Consider the following 16,395-nt stretch of genomic DNA (forward strand, 5'->3'; position numbering starts at 1 on the left):
GGGGCAAAAACGCAAATAAAAAGATAGGATTAGTATTCAGGTTGAAAATATTACAGAAATGAATCAAATGTAAAAAAAGCTAAATAGAATTGTGGTTTATTTTTTGTAATCATTTTATAGTTTCTAATCATGCAATCTCTCTTACTTTTAATGCTTGAGGAGTTTAACTTTCTTGAAATTGATTTGTGCAGCACTTTTTACAATACAGGAAGAATAAAACAATGCCTTACAGCTGAAATCTGTTCGATTGAAAGTTTATAAGCAAATGTTTGCATGCAAATGCAACTGAAGCCATGCATTAATATGCACTTTTGCAAACTTTTTTTTGCCATTACCAGCAAAATGCACAAGTTTAGTTTGTAGTTTGCGATTTATCTTTGTGGATTTTCTAGGTGAATTTTCTAGGGTTTGTGTTTGTATTTATTTGGATACAAATGCAACTGAAGTTGTGCATTAATATACTCTTTTGCAAACTTTTTTTTGCCGTTACCAGAAAAATGCACGAGTTTAGTTTGTAGAATTTTTTTTTTTTTTGTTTTTGTTTTGTTTTGTTTTGTTTTGGTTTTTTTGTTTTTTTTCTGGGATGTTTGTATTTATTTGCATGCAAATGCAACTGAGGTCGTGCATTAATGTACACTTTAGCTTTTTTTTTTTTTTTTTTTTTGCCATTACCAGCAAAATTCATGAATTTAGTTTGTAGTATGTGATTTCTAGAATTGTTTAGTGACTTTTCTGGGATGTGCGTTTGTGTGTTTGGGGACGGATGTTGCTGAGCTCAGGTTGGGGCATGTTGGGACACACTCAAGCACACAAATCTCTTAAGACTGTGGAGGCCCTGAAGGATCATTGAAGCGTTAAGAAGTTTACAGGGATTAATGTACTGTTCTCTCACATGTGTTTACACTGTTTACTGCCTGCTTACAATCCCATGAATATTCATGCTGCCGAGCGATTCAACTGTTCAGTTCATTCACGCACTGAATCTGAATTGAAGTAGCGAACAGACTGAAAAACCAGGAAGGAGAATTCAATTAATGTAGTTCATTGAACTGCTGAATAGTGTAGTTTTTAATGCATCTTTTTCTAAATATCCTTTGAAACTTATGATTATGCATCTATGGTGTGTGTTTTTTTTTTTTTTGTTTGTTTTTTAATAAAAATTCTGTGTCTTTTTTTCAGATGATGGGATCAGTCCGGACCGAATCGCTCAGGTCATGGGTCAGCCGGACCGATGTCAGCACGCCGTTCACCTCATCAATGATCTGGTCCATACAGCACAGGTGAGTTTTGTGTGTCTTGTGTTTTATTCAGAGCTTTCAATTTGACATGTTCATTTGCTGCAATTGTTTATGGAATAAGAAACTTTTTTTTTGTTTGTTTTTTGTTTTTTTAACTGATGCATGAAACTGATGTACATGATGCAGAACAATTGAATGCAGTTTTGTGAGCCTAAAATTCAAGATAAGAATTTGTACTTTTGAACAAATTGATTCTGTGACCCGGAAATTATTTGCTCTATTTCTGAATGAATCAGTCATTTGAGCGAGTTGGTTGAGTGATTCATTCAATGACTCACTCATTAAAACCTACTGGCACTTTTAGTTTCATATTTAGAGGAGCATTTAATTAAGTTTTTATATGATTTTTAAAAAAATTGTATTTAAAATAATAAAAAAAAACATTAATGTCCATTTATTTATTTATTTATTTATTTATTTATTTATTTATTTATTTATTTATTTATTGTTTATTTATGCAATGTTGAATCAAAATATTTCTTTCTAAAGCTACTTTTTTTTTTTTACTAGCATCTATTCACTGATTTTTGTTTTGTAATTCCTCAGCCCAAATTGATGTGCCGTTAGATATAAATTCTGTTCTGTAGATTAGAGTTAGATGTTAAACGGTTGACAGCCCTAATCGTGTGTTGTTTGTCTGTCGTTCAGGAGCGCGATGGCTTCGGAGGGCCGGTTGGACCCAGAGGTCGTGGCAGAGGTCGCGGCGATTGGAACATGGGAACTCCTGGAGGCCTGCAGGAAGTGACCTACACAATACCCGCTGATAAGTGCGGCCTTGTGATCGGAAAAGGTTAGGACTTCATCCACATTCGATCGTTTGCAGACCGTTTCGTTTATTTCTAGAAAGCATTGCATTGGGAAGTTGTTTTGTGATGAAAGTGTTGATTTATTAACAGATAAAATTTAGAAAACAAGGTGGGTTTTTGAGTTGGCCTTCAAACTCAAAAGATGCATTTTTTTTCTGAAATGTCACTGTGTATAAATGACCCTTATAAGTGTTCACTCTATAGGGAGCTTTTGAGCTCTTTATTGCACTACAATGGGGTTAAAGCATCTTCTGGGTGGTCTGAAACGCCACCGTTTGTCCGATAAGTGCCATTGTGTTTATTGATGAATGAAATGCTTGACATGTTCACTTTTTCTTTTGGAGTTTAAGTGCACAGCAGGGTTATCATCAGAAACTAAAATCATAAAAACGTTTTTATTTGAAATATTAAAAAAAAAAAAACCTTTGGCTAGAAACTCAAAGTAAATGAAAATAAGAAAACTAAAACTTAAGGACAATACAGACTTATTTAAACAAAAATAATTAATTAATTAATTAATTAATAAATGACAACACAAAACAGTGACAAATTTGAACTACAATTAAAATCAAACCATTAAATCAAACCGAATTTGAAAGAAGATAATTTTTTTTTTTATTTCAGTTAGTTGCCAAGGTAATATTTCTTGTTTTTATTTAGTTTAAGCTCAAGTACTGAAATTTAATAAACTAAAGCATTATTTTAAACAATACATTATTAAAAAAACCCCCACAAAACTTAAACTAAAATTAACATAATGAAATCAAATAAAATGTGAAACTTTCATTTAAGTTGAAGTATTGAATAACTAAAACTAAATAAAATTAGTGAAAAAAAGACTTTTTTTTTTATTAATAAAAATGAAAAACGCAACAGAATTACTGAATTTTTTTTTTTTTCCTTTTCTTTTCTTTTTTTTTTTAGCTCTTTTTTTGTTTATTTATTTATTTTTGTTTGTTTTGGATTTTTGGAACTGGTAATTATTTATATATATATATATATATATATATGTATATATGTATGTATATATATATGTATGTATGTATGTATGTATGTGTGTCTTTTTTTAATATGTATATATTTTTTAATAATATTTTTATGGATCGGTTTATTTTATTTTATGCGTTTCTAATTTCTAATATTTTATGATGTTTCTAATTGTTAGTGATTGATTGATTTATTTATTTCTTTTTCAAAAAAAATACTAAAATTCAATAAGCTAAAACAATATTTAGAAAAAGACATTTAAAAAAAACACACAAAAACTTAAACTAAAATTAACGATAAAATCAATAAAATAAAAACTGAAATAAAAAAAAATTAAAGTGAAAATGGGAAAAAATATACACACAAAATCTGTTTTAAAGTATTTACAAAAAGTTAATCCTTTTTTTTTTTTTTTTTTTTTTTTTTTTTGGAATTGGGCATTTTATGTTTAGACATAATTATGAATACAAATAAAGAATAAAGTTATAGAGATACCTAGAGATCTCAGAATACCTTTTGCTTTTAGTGTAATGGCATTTCAATGTGCACATGTAATTTATCGGTCCACATTCGTCATCAGATTCGACACCTCCAGATTGGTTTTGCATGAATTATCCGCTGGTATTGAGCAGATTTGCGTTTCTCAGACCCGACAGGCCGTTGGTTCTGACCTCGGTGTGAGACGCACATCTCATTGTTAGACGCTCTTTTCAGTGCGAGTTGAAGACCACCAGTAGCAGCGTCTCACGGCTTTAACCAGCATCCTTTAACTAAACCGCTCTTTATCCGCGCCTCTGTCTGACGCCGGAGCTCATAATGGCTTCATTAATGCAGCAGTTAAATTTGTTTGACAATAGAGTAATGGGCCGGATCAGTCCATCGGCCCCGGCGCGGGAGGATTGGTTTTGATGAGCGTTTTCAGCCCGGGTCAGTCGGGGTCAAACCGCCTAGATGAGCGAACAAATGTTCAGACATCACTGTGTTTCCCTTTACCAGGCTTTTTTGTGTTTATGCACCAGCTCAAGAGCTTTCGATTCTCTTCTGAGCAGATGATTTAACCGTTCAGTCTGTAAATCAGGGCAGAAATTTACTTATGTACTTTTTTTTGTTTAATTTACATTGTCTGTTGTGTCCGTATATGTCTGTATTTTTTTTTTATTTTATTTTGTTGTCGTTGTTGTTTTCTTTTGTTTTTAGTTTTTTTTTTTTGTTTGTTTGTTTTTTTAAAGATGTTTTTATTTTATTATCCATGTAACCTTTTTATTTTATTTCAGCGTTATTTTTTGTTTGTGCTGGATTTTTCTTTTTGTTTTTTTAATTGTTTGTTTATTTATTTATTTATTTGTTTGTTTGTTTATGTTTGCTTGTCTCTGGTTCTAACTGGTTATTTTACTTTCTTTAATTGTATTTTTGTTTTATTTCATCTGGATTTTTTTTTTTTTTTTTTTTTTTTTCTTTTTTTAACTATCTGTCCAAGTAACTTGTTCGTATACTGTAGACTGTATGGCTGTTTAGTTTGCATATTTTGTATATTTTGTTTAATTGCCCCTAATGTTTGTGTTTGTGATTGATTGTTTGTTTTCCTTTTATTTAACTGCTGTTTTGCATCTGTATTTTTATGTTTGATTGTCCCTGATGTTTCTGTAACTGGTTAAATCATGAAATCTGGTTAAACCTCCCAGTTATTCAGACAGGACATATAACATATGACAGATCAGAGCTTGTTTTTAACAGATCGTGCTCTTGTGTCTGTTCTGTTCAGGTGGAGAGACCATAAAGAACATCAACCAGCAGTCCGGAGCTCATGTGGAGCTGCAGAGAAATCCTCCTCCAAACACCGACCCCAACGTCAGGATCTTCTCCATCCGTGGATCTCCTCAGCAGATGGAAATGGCCAGACAACTGATAGACGAGAAGATCGGGGTGAGTGAGCAATTTCTAAACACTTTCTGCTTGCAGGTGCATTGGGCTCGATAAAATGTTCTCATGTTTTACTGTCGCTTTTGATCAATCTAATGCGTCCTTACTGATGGACTATGAATTGTTCGGTCCCTGTTCAGTCTGTCTTATGTCTGATTTTATTTCTTCCTCATGTAGGCGTCTGGAATGGGAGGAAGCAGCAGTTTTGGACTCAGTCCTTTCACCCAAGGACCAGCGACTCCTCATCAGAAGTGAGTGCCTGCCTTCCTTCCTTCCTTTACTTCCTCTGTCAGTGAGTTTATTTAGATCAAGAATGGCAGTTTCATGTTATTTATAGTCTGAGAATAAATCAGAATATTGTTTCTCTCCGGGATGATGTTTTGTTTGCTTGTTCTGAGCATATCAAATCTAAGATTTGGAGATTTGTAGGAGTGCTGGTTTTATTCATTAATTGGTGCAGTGAATTACAGAAAAAATAATGCATTAAAATGGTTCAAGCATTTGTTTGAATCCTGACCCAGGGTCCTTTGCTGATCCTGCTCTCCCGTCAATCTCCACTGTCCTATCATCTAAAAAGGCCAAAAAATAAATAAATAAAATGGTTAAAGCATCTTGCATTAAAGGAGAAGTCCACGTCCAGAACAACAATCTACAAATAATGTACGCACCCCCTTGTCATCCAAGATGTTCATGTCTTTCTGTCTTCAGTCATAAACAAATTGTTTTTTGAGGAAAACATTTCAGGATTTTTCTCCATATAATGGACTTCATTGGTGCCCCGATTGTGAACTTCCAAAGTGTAGTTTAAATGCGGCTTCAAAGGCTCTAAACGATCCCAGACGATGAAGAAGGGTCTTATCTAGCGAAACGATTGCTCATTGTTTTCAAAAATAAAAATTTGTATACTTTAAGCACAAAAGCTGGTGTAGCACAGGCTCTCGGATGCACATTCACGACGCTATGAATTAGTGGTGGGTCGTTAATGTGACTTGGGAAGAACGAGTCGTCTCAGGGAGTGATTCGTTCAGTCGCGCATGTTCTGTACTGGAATTAGTTCACCTGTTTCGAGTCTTTGGGTTTTTTGAGTTGTTCGTTCATCTTATGGGGCTGTCACATGACGCTGATTTTGCTAAAATGAACGAAATGAATCCAAACCCATCACTACTACGAATCACGTCTAAGTTCATCGTCTGTGTACTGAGTATAGAGAAAAACTCCATCTTGTTTTCTCCTACAACTTCAGAATCGTCCGACATCGTTGAACCTTTTTGTTTGTAAACAGTGTTTGACTTACTTGCACTTTCTTAGTCTTTGTGCGTTCGCTTTGTAAACACTGGGTCTGCAGTTGCACGTGACCTTTCGACATGATTCAACAGTACATGAATGCGCATCCCAGATCGTTTAGAGCCTTTGAAGCTGCATTTAAACTGCATTTTGGAAGTTCAAAATCGGGGCACCAATGAACTCCATTATATGGAGAAAAATCCTGAAATGTTTTCCTCAAAAAACATAATTTCTTTAAAACTGAAGACTTGAAGACTAATTAACTTGAAGACATTGAGCCAGAAATATATTGCTACTATTACTGCTACTACTACTAAAATGAAACAAACATTATTTTTTAGGGTATAGTCACACAACATTTCTTCCATGTTTTAATTTTAACAGTAAATTCCCCTTTGTTTGCCAAAAAAAAAAGTTTGCTTAATTTTTAGTAATTAAAAGATAAATGAAATTAATGTTTTATGCCTTCATTTGATAACCAGAACATTTTAAATACACAACACACAATTTCTGAGGGTAAAAAAAAAACTTTCATAAGGCTATTTTAAGAATACATTTGAGTAAATTATGAATTCAAATAATTAGACATGCTAAAACACGATAATAACAATTTGATAACAATAAAACACATGGTGAGGAAAAAATGAAACATTTCATAGAGCCCTAAACATGCCATTTTTGACAAACCTTTATTAAATTGATGTGAAATTGTATAAGTTTCGTGATTAATTAATTAGACATGCTCTTTGATTAATCAAATTGAATTTAACCATTAAAAAGTAGTTGAGAAAAATTAAAACAAGAAAAAAAATGGGAACCAGAAAAATGAAAATGGAAAAAACTGAATTTGGAAAAAATAAAATGGAATTTGGGAAAAAATAAAACTAATTTCATAGGGCCCTGCTTATGAGAATGCAGTTATATGAGCCTAAAATTCAAGATATGTTGCAAAATATCACCCGCTTTTATTTATATGGTGATATAGTTTAACAGTATCACACCAGCGAGAGTGCTGTTTTTCACCGATATCTGCAACATTGCTAGTGTAAAATTAATATTGTTACATTTTAGATACAATAGTGTCAGTTTTTGTTCACATTTGCGCACAAAATAGTTTGAATTAATTAAATCCACAGCAGAACTGTTGAGTTACTAGTTACAAGTTGACTGCTTGTGAAGAATCACTTGCTTTGTTCTTGAATGAATCAGTCGTTTGAACAAATCAGTTGAGTGAATGTTTCAATGACTCACTCATTAAGACCGTGACTTGTCGCCACTTTATTGCTTATTTAAAGTCATTTAACACAGTGACTTTAAATGATCTTTTGGGGGGTGATTTCGCAGCCACAATTGATGTGCGATTGATTTGCGATTTAATCAATTGGCTCATCATATAATTAATTAAAAATCACCTGATAGCCCTAATGATTAGATGAACTGAACCTCACAGACTTGTGTATGTCTTCAACAGAAGTGTTCAGATGAATCGTTTGGTGTGTTCCTGTGGGGTGTTTGTACTGATGTTGTGTTGTTTTGTGTGATAGCGGGCCGCAGACGTTCATGACTGGAGGTTGGGGAACCACGTACCAGACATGGCAGCCTCAGAGCCAGCAGGACCCCAGTAAGATTCACTTTAAGCATCGCTTAAATCGTTTCTTCCACTTTCCTTTAGATTCATGTCATCTTTGTTCATTTCAGGTCACAATGGATCTCAGACCGGCCAGATGGACTATTCCAAAGCGTGGGAGCAGTATTATAAAAAGCTAGGCAAGTGTCTCTGAAACACTTCGCTGTGTTTCTTCTGAGTAAACGTCATGAAGGTTTGGGTGAGACGCCGGGACACTTTAGAGAGGGTTTTATTTGCCTGACTAACAATTTTCCTGGTCTACTGTATTATTTTCTGCCACTTCTTTTTTTTTTGTTTTTTTTTTTTTTTTTTTTGGATTGACTGGAATACTGTTGTTTTTCATTACTCGTCCTGATAAAAGCTCAGATGAACTTTTTTTGTTTCACACAAAAAGCCCAACGGGACATGATCCGTTATTGACATTTACACTGTTATAACAGTAAAAACGGAAATGGAAAAAAAAAAAATGCACTAAGAGAAGAAAAAAAAAATCACAGAAAAACAATATCCTAGAAGAAAGTTACCAGAACCTTTTCCTGTGTTCATTTATGGACATTTCCTTTAACCCAAAACATCAAATTAATTGCTTTTTGCAGGTTTATTTATCATTGGTTTAGTTTTCACTCTTACTGATATCCAAGAAGTTGTACCTGGCTATTTATTTTATTTATTTATTTACTCATTTATTTATTACATTGCAATTGGGATTTTAAAATGCAATTTTTTAAAAATGTTGTGCTTGCTTCATTAGAAGGTTTCATTATTATTATTATTATTATAAAAATTACTGATAAACACATTAAAAATATTTATTATTATTAAGTATTATTATTATTATTAATGATAATATAAAAATTACTAATAAATTAAAAACATTACTAATGTAATATTTGAGATTTAAAATGCTATTTTTAAGCAGTTTTCTTGTGCTTGCATGTAGGGTTTCACAATTTGGTCAATTTTGAGATGTATCAGTATGCAATAATAATAATAACAATAAAAATTAATTATTATTATTATTATTATTATTGTTATTATTATATAGTAATAATTACTATTATTATTACTATTATTAATATAAAAATGACTAATAAACACATTAAAAATATTTCTAATGTAATATTTAACATTATATTGGGAAAAAAAAGAATATTAGAAAATTAATATTAAAATAATAAATTGATAATTCTTCATTTTAATTACTTTGTAACTGTAAAATACAACATTAATATTTATGGCTGTGGTGATTTCTTGATTTTTTTTTTTTTTTCAAAGTTAAAAACCATCCAAATTTTTTGACATGGGGCTCCTTAAAGCACTTTTTTTTAAATTTGTGAAAGTGGTTTGCAAATATTTTGTTCCCAAATGCACGTTAAAGCAACTCAAACTCATCACAGATGCAGATAGAGTTCATATGGATCGTTTACTCTGAACAGACATGCTGAAAACAGCAGAACGTGAGCTGCTCACGTGTAAATAAACACAGTGCTGCGCTTCACTCATTTTGCATATATGTATTTAATGAAATCACAGCCTGTTGGTTTTATTCTGATTAATTGTGCTTCTCTAGTTGTAACCGATGTTCCTGGATTGAGTTTGTGTTTAATGCTCTGTGCAGGTCAACAGAACCAAGGCCAGAGCAGCGGCCCTGACTACAGCAAAGCATGGGAGGAGTATTACAAGAAACAGAGTAAGAATATCAGTCTGTCCTCCTGATGTCAGTCAAACCGTGCTGGATGTCAGCGTTCTCATCGTGTTTGTGTGTGTGTGTGTGTTCAGCTCAGGCAGCCGGTCCTGGATCTCAGCAGAGCTCTCCTCCAGACTACAGCGCCGCCTGGGTGGAGTATTACAGACAGCAGGGGGCGTATTACGGCCAGGGACAGACGCAGGCTCCCGGGCTCCCGGTAATAAACGCAACTCCACCGATACAGTCACCTTTAGTAGTAGTAGGGGTGTGCGATTATATATCGTCTGCGATAATATCGTAATCGTTGTGCACGCGTTACATGAAGTCTAGACTTGAGCACTGTTTTGAGTCTCTGAGCAACACGACGGCGTTTCGTTCCTGAATGAATCAACCGTTTAAATGATTCAGTTCAATCGCAATGACTCACTTATTAACTGTGACTTGCTGCCACTTACTGGCGGTTTTAATTTAAAATATCTTTTTATTTAAATAATTTCAAAAATTTGTATTTAACATTTTATGTTTAAAATATCAAAACATTATGCATTTTTAACTGCAGGTTAAATGTATTCATGACCTTCATTAAACTGTTAATGCATTTAAACGCCTCTTCAGATGCAGCTCCTGTTTCTCCTCTGCATTGCAAAGACGAATTTTGTTGATTTCATTTGCTTGTTAACAGCCCAAATGTAAGAATTTGACTCGAAAGATAATGCACACTTTTAGAAAAAAATGTTTTTTTAAAAATTAAAATGCTCATAGAAGTTTAAAAATCAGTTATTGGGAAAGATTTTTATTTATCAGTGTGAGCTGAGCATAACACAGAATATAAAGAAATAAAAAAAATTCAGGAGACTATCGCCAAATTATCGCTATTTTTAAAATCACAGAAAATATTGAGAGATTATTTTTTTGTCAATATCGCACACCCCTGCTTTTTTAGATATTTATACAATGTTGTCAACGTGAAATACTGGTCAAAAGTGTGCAAGAATTAAGATAAGTCTGTACCAAGTCTGTATTTATTTGTTCAAAAATACACTAAAAATTGTGATATATTTTGTAATTTAAAAAAGCTGTTTTCTATGTGAATATCTGTTCAAATGTAATTTATTTCTGTGATGCGCAGCTGAATTTTCAGCATCATTACTCCAGTCTTCAGAAATCATTCTAATATTTCTGACTATCAGTGTTGAAAACCGTTAAAGTTGAAGTAATTAACGCATTAAAGGGTGCATTAGATTGATCAGAAGTGTCAGTACAGACATTTATAATGTTCTGAGACAAAGAATAGTTTGTTCATCTGTAAATCCTGAAAAACAAAACGTAAGACAGTTTCTATGAACGTGTTGTGCAGCACAACTGTTTTTAACGCTGATAATAATCATAAATGTTTGTTGAGTGGAAAATCAGTATATTAGAATGATTTCTGAAGGATCATGTGACACTGAAGACTGGAGTAATGATGCTGAAAGTGACAGAAATAAATGTAGAGTTTAACAGCTATTCGCATGGAAAAGAGCTGTTTGAAATGCCAAAACTATCTCCTGATTTTGACTGCAGTGACGCTGACGCCGAGTTGTTGTGTCTTTCTCCTCTCGCCCCGCAGGATCATTAAAGCGGGCGACTGCAGACCCTTTAGTTGAAGATTTTTGAATCACTGCGAGGAGGAAACAGACCTTTTGTAACAGAGGTTTCTAGATTTGCAACGCCTTGAAGACTTTTACTTTTTTTCTTAGTGAGAAACACTAGCTGTAGAATGACTTATATGATTTAAAAAGAGAACTATTTCTAAATCAGGACATCAAATTGTTACTAAATACTTGTGTACACCATTATTCGATATGGGCGATTTCCGGGATCCCTTTTGGAGCGTTTCCGAGTTGGTTTGTTTTTCTATTCTTCCTTTTTAAATTCAACGATATATATATATAGATGTGTATCGCCAAAACGAACCCCGGAGTCGCGGCATTTCATCGATCGCGCAATATAATCTCTTATTTTTCTAGTTCTGTTGCAATAAAATGATCGCGGGCTTAGCAGTCTTGAATTCGTTATCGTTTCGTTTTGTCATGAAATGTTTTAAGAATGTGTACAAAATGTTTTCTTTCTCTCTCTCGTGTTTTTTTTTGGTTTGTTTTGGTTCTTTTACACAAAGCATTTTAATTCAGTGCGATTAAGAGAAAAACTGTGATGTTTTTGTTACAGAAATATATATGCTTTTTTGTTACACGAGAAACGCAACGACGTCGCCGGTCGCTTCCTGATGATGTAACTCCTCGTACTTTGTATTCTGTTTTCATTGTCATTTTATTGTACTCTGGTTTAAGAAGGTGCAATATCTTATTTCATACTTCTTTTGAAACAAAGACGGACTTTCTCGAATATTTTGACAGACGTTTAACGTGTAGGTCTTAGAGGTTTTTTTTTAGTCGTATGCAATTGTAACGGATAATTTTTCTATTGCGGTGATCTGACGGGGAGAGGGTGGTCTTGCGTATCGTGAGGTTGTTTTTTTGCCTTTGCTCTCTTGTAAAACTATGTATGTATGCTCAGATACTTGACTAAATACTTTATTTAAAAAAACAAATATATATATATATAATTAAATCAAAGACTTTTTTGTCCTGCGTTTTTACAGGAAAACTGTCCCTGTTTTTCTGTTCTGTTTTCATACTGAAATTTGTCAAAGATTGTGAATGTGTAATTTGAAATTTGATGTTGCATCTTGCTGACGGATGAGAAGTTTTATGTGTGTTTCTGTAAACTTCGACTTTACAAGCGTTCAAGACTGCTAAGCCTCGGAGAGCCTACCTGTGTATTAATTAATTGTAGTTTTTTATATTCGAAGTATTGGAAGATCAAACGTTCTTGTCTTATTTGGTACCACCACCGCCGCCGCTCCCCATCCATCCCTCGACTTCACCAGTACACACTGTGGACTCCTGTACAGTCCCGAACCCATAACTTTTTAATTCTGTTTTTGCTTTCTACTCTGTGTGATCTAATATATGTATGATTGATTAGTTACAAATTGATCTAGTATTAACTTCATTGCTTAATGAAAAGGGATATTATAATTTCAAAATGTTTAATTTTAGTGTTTCTTTTCTTCCTCATGTGTACAGGTAACCATGTATTAAAATGATCGAAAGACTACGTCTTTTTCCTGCCTTTTCTTTGCTCGCCGGCCTCCTTTCCGACAGCTTTTCTGAGCTGCTTCATGACCTGTGCTGCTGAAAAAGCTATTTAAAAGTGATAAAATGCACAAAAAAAAAAAAAATGTAGAACTCGCTCACCTTTGCGGTGAATGGGTGCCGTCAGAATGAGAGTTTAAACAGCTGATTAAAAACATCACAATAATCCACAAAACAACTTCAGTCCAACATTTAACATCCTGAGACGACAAAAGCTGAAGAGTCCAGAAATCCATAATAAATGGTCTGGCCTGAATCGGGAGAGAAATCTGCACAGATCGAGCACTGTTTACAAGCCAAAACGGCTCCAAACAAACATGTGGCTGGATTTGGATGTGACAGACGGGGTTTAAAAATAGTTAAATTCCTGAAGAGGTGCTTGAAAAGTGCTGTGAATTAAGTGTTTAATTTTAAGTAAGTGTAGTACTGACAGTGTGGTGTAAACATGGCTACAGATGTGAAAAGAGCATCAGATGAACCAAATCGTTTATGTTGGAACCGCTCCGATTGATTAAAACTCGTGACTTTGATCGTTCATTTCAAGCGATTCAATTGCAAAAACTTGATCGAATTGAAAGAGCCATTCATTTTCAGTTTCAACATCACTTGTAACAATTTTAAAAAGTACGTAGTGATGGCTGAAATGGAGCTTTTTGAAACTCCGAATCAGTTAAACCATTGCAACGCGAAATGATTCACTCTTTCGAAGCGCTCCAAATTGGATCGCATATCGCGAATCATTTGTTTCAGGTCGGAACGGTTCCTGAATCATTTTGCAAATTGAATGCTTCAAATCAAATGATTCGTGATCCGCGCTCCGAGTCCTGGTCTGAAATTGAGTTCGGAACTTCGGAGCAGGTTCGTGATTCTTTTGCTTTAGATCAGATCTTCGTAGCGTGGATCGCAAATCATTTGATTCAGATCGGGACTTAATCGAGTCATTTGATTTAGATCAGAACGCTTTCTGAATCATTGCACGAATTGAATGATTCAAATCCTGAGTCCTGATCTGAAATTAACTTAAGTTCGGATCTTCAAAGCGGGTTCGTGAATCTTTTGCTTTAGATCTGATCTTTGTAGCGCAAATTGCGATTCAGATCGGGACTTCAAAACACGTATCGTGAATCATTTGATTTACATCGGAATGGGTTCCTGAATCGTTTCGCGAATTGAATGATCCACATTAAATGATTCATGATCTGTGCTCCGAGTCCTGTGATATGAAATGATGGTTCGCGAATCATTGTTCAGAGCGTGACTTGCAAATCATTTGCTTTAGTTTGGAACTTCGGAGTGAGTTCGTGAATCTTTTGCTTTAGAAAGGATCTTCGTAGCACTAATAGCAAATCATTTGATTCAAATCAGGACTTCAAATTGCGTATCGTGAGTCATTTGATTTAGATAGGAACAGGCTGCTGAATCATTTTGCGAATTGACTGATTCCAATCAAATGATTTGTGATCCGTGCTCCGAGTCTTGATCTGAAATGATGGTTCGCGAATCATTTGATTCAGACCAGGACTTTGGTGCGGGTTCCCGAATTCTTTGTTTTATATTAGGATTTTGGAGCGATTTCGCTAATCTAAATTTTTTTTCTTAAACAGTAGAAAACATCAAACCTTTTAAGGCAGTGCAGTTTTAAAAACAAAACAAAGAAACAAAAGATATTACTTTGTAATAATTTAGTAGTAATACTTTGCATGTGCTTCATTTTAGTTTTGCCATTTTTTATTAGTATGTTTTTATTTATCTGTTTCTGTTTTTTTAGAATTTAAAATAAGACATAAGTGAGATCTCTAATAGAAGTCCTTGAAAATGAAAAAGTAGTGCTTGAAAAGTCCTTGAAAGTCCTGGAATTTCATTTTACAGTATCTGTACGAACAACAGGAGATGGACTTTTTCACTGGAGGAAGTGTTATTATGGGTTATGGACTTTTAGTTAATGTATTTTAGTTAAAAACGTCTTGATGGATTTGTTTCATCTTTTGTCTTCTCAAGATGTGAACTGATGGACTGGAGTGGTGTGGATTACTTGTGGATTATTGTGATGTTTTTATCAGCTGTTTGGATTCTCATTCTGACGGCACCCATTCACTGCAGAGGATTCACCACATTTGAGTTTCTGTGTGAACCGTTGCTTTAATCATCTAAAGAGACTGTGTTTTTAAGAGTCTAGTGTAATGCGTCTGGTTTGGTGTTTCCTGTAATTGCAAGTGCAGTGGTGACTCTGTGTGTGTGTGTGTTTAGTGAGAGGTGGTTTGTGGGAGGATTCATTGGTCTAAATGGATTTTTAAACACAGATGAGTTTCCTTTCTTCTGCCCTCAGGCGTTCACAGATAAAGCACTCGACTATGGGGAGTGGCAGCTGTGTGTGTGTGTGTGTGTGCGTAAGTGTGTGTGGTTTGTCTCCATTGTGTTGCATGTTCCTGTTTGTCAATGAATTTCCTCTGTGGCTGTTAGTGGTGTATGTAATTACAATTAGGTGTTAATAATAAAAATGTTTTTCTAATAACTAAACATGTTTCAATGTATGAAAAGTAACAGTTTATAAAACTTGGAGAACAAATGTAATTTAAGACAGATTTTACAGTACCTGCTGATGGCTTTGTATAAGATATTAAGTTCATATAACTTAGATTATAATGCCATGAATGTTCATTCATATCTATTTAAGTTTTTTTTTTAGTAGCTTGTTGCTGTTGGTGAGTATAAATGTCTGTCTGATCGCACATTCATGTGTTGCTGTTTGACGGAGGTTCAGACTCAAATCTCTTCTGATGTCACAGATGTCTTTTTTGTATGTTTTGTAGTAGTTTCCCATTTTTGATGCTGCACAGAAAGACTGACACAGATCACGATGAACAGAATCAGGATTCGGTGATATGTGAGTATGTATAAAATGTTTATGTACATGAAGCTTTCCAAGCAATGCATTTGAGAAAAATTACAGTTCAGACAATGAATTTCGCTTTGTTTCTCATACAGACTGAATCCTTCATTTAGTGACATGCATATGTAAACTTGATGAAATGCAGCTGTTGAATGTTTTTTCTCACTCTGTCACTCACCTTCATTTCTGCTCTCAATCCCTGATGAGTGAATGATCTGTGTTCCTCCTGATGATCACAGTGATCTCTAGTGTATCGCGGCTCACGGTTGTCAAATCCTCCTCAGAACAGCATGACAGATTGATTTGCATCAAATGAAAGGGAACCTGCGGGATGAGAATGGAATAAAGATGTTCTCCTGCTGGAGGAAAGTGGGAAAACGCTCATTTCAAACACTCCACCAATCCAGAGAAGAAACCGTTCATAAAGCCAGAGCTTCATAAGAGCAAAAAATGTTAATCTGTTATGTTTTAATAGAACAATGTGCAGGATGACAGACTGAAAAATATTGCATAATATCATGTTTGCAATGTACAAATTTGCAATGTGAGACAATTATATACGTTTATAAATAATGCATATGTGGAAAATTACCTTACTTATTTTTTAAATATTTGTAGATTATTGGTTAAAATATAGACTATAATAATAATGATAAACTATAATATTATAATTAGAATATATAATATATTATTATATAA

At 34.0% G+C, this 16,395-nt stretch overlaps 1 protein-coding gene across 2 annotated transcripts in view; it reads left to right on the top strand.

The window, feature by feature from the left end:
- The window catches only part of fubp3 (far upstream element (FUSE) binding protein 3), a 31,738-nt gene extending 18,970 nt beyond the window's left edge, over nt 1–12,768 (top strand). For both annotated transcript variants that reach the window (XM_051110190.1, XM_051110191.1), the window contains exons 11-19: nt 1,180–1,280; nt 1,947–2,088; nt 4,854–5,014; nt 5,189–5,262; nt 7,840–7,916; nt 7,994–8,062; nt 9,541–9,612; nt 9,702–9,826; nt 11,219–12,768. In XM_051110190.1, coding sequence (XP_050966147.1) covers nt 1,180–1,280; nt 1,947–2,088; nt 4,854–5,014; nt 5,189–5,262; nt 7,840–7,916; nt 7,994–8,062; nt 9,541–9,612; nt 9,702–9,826; nt 11,219–11,227 — 830 coding nt within the window. In that variant the 3' untranslated portion in view covers nt 11,228–12,768. The remainder of the gene's footprint in view (nt 1–1,179; nt 1,281–1,946; nt 2,089–4,853; nt 5,015–5,188; nt 5,263–7,839; nt 7,917–7,993; nt 8,063–9,540; nt 9,613–9,701; nt 9,827–11,218) is intronic.
- The last annotated feature ends 3,627 nt before the right edge of the window (nt 12,769–16,395 follow it).

This window comes from Labeo rohita, chromosome 5 (genome assembly GCF_022985175.1).
Source record: "Labeo rohita strain BAU-BD-2019 chromosome 5, IGBB_LRoh.1.0, whole genome shotgun sequence".
Taxonomy (NCBI): domain Eukaryota; kingdom Metazoa; phylum Chordata; class Actinopteri; order Cypriniformes; family Cyprinidae; genus Labeo; species Labeo rohita.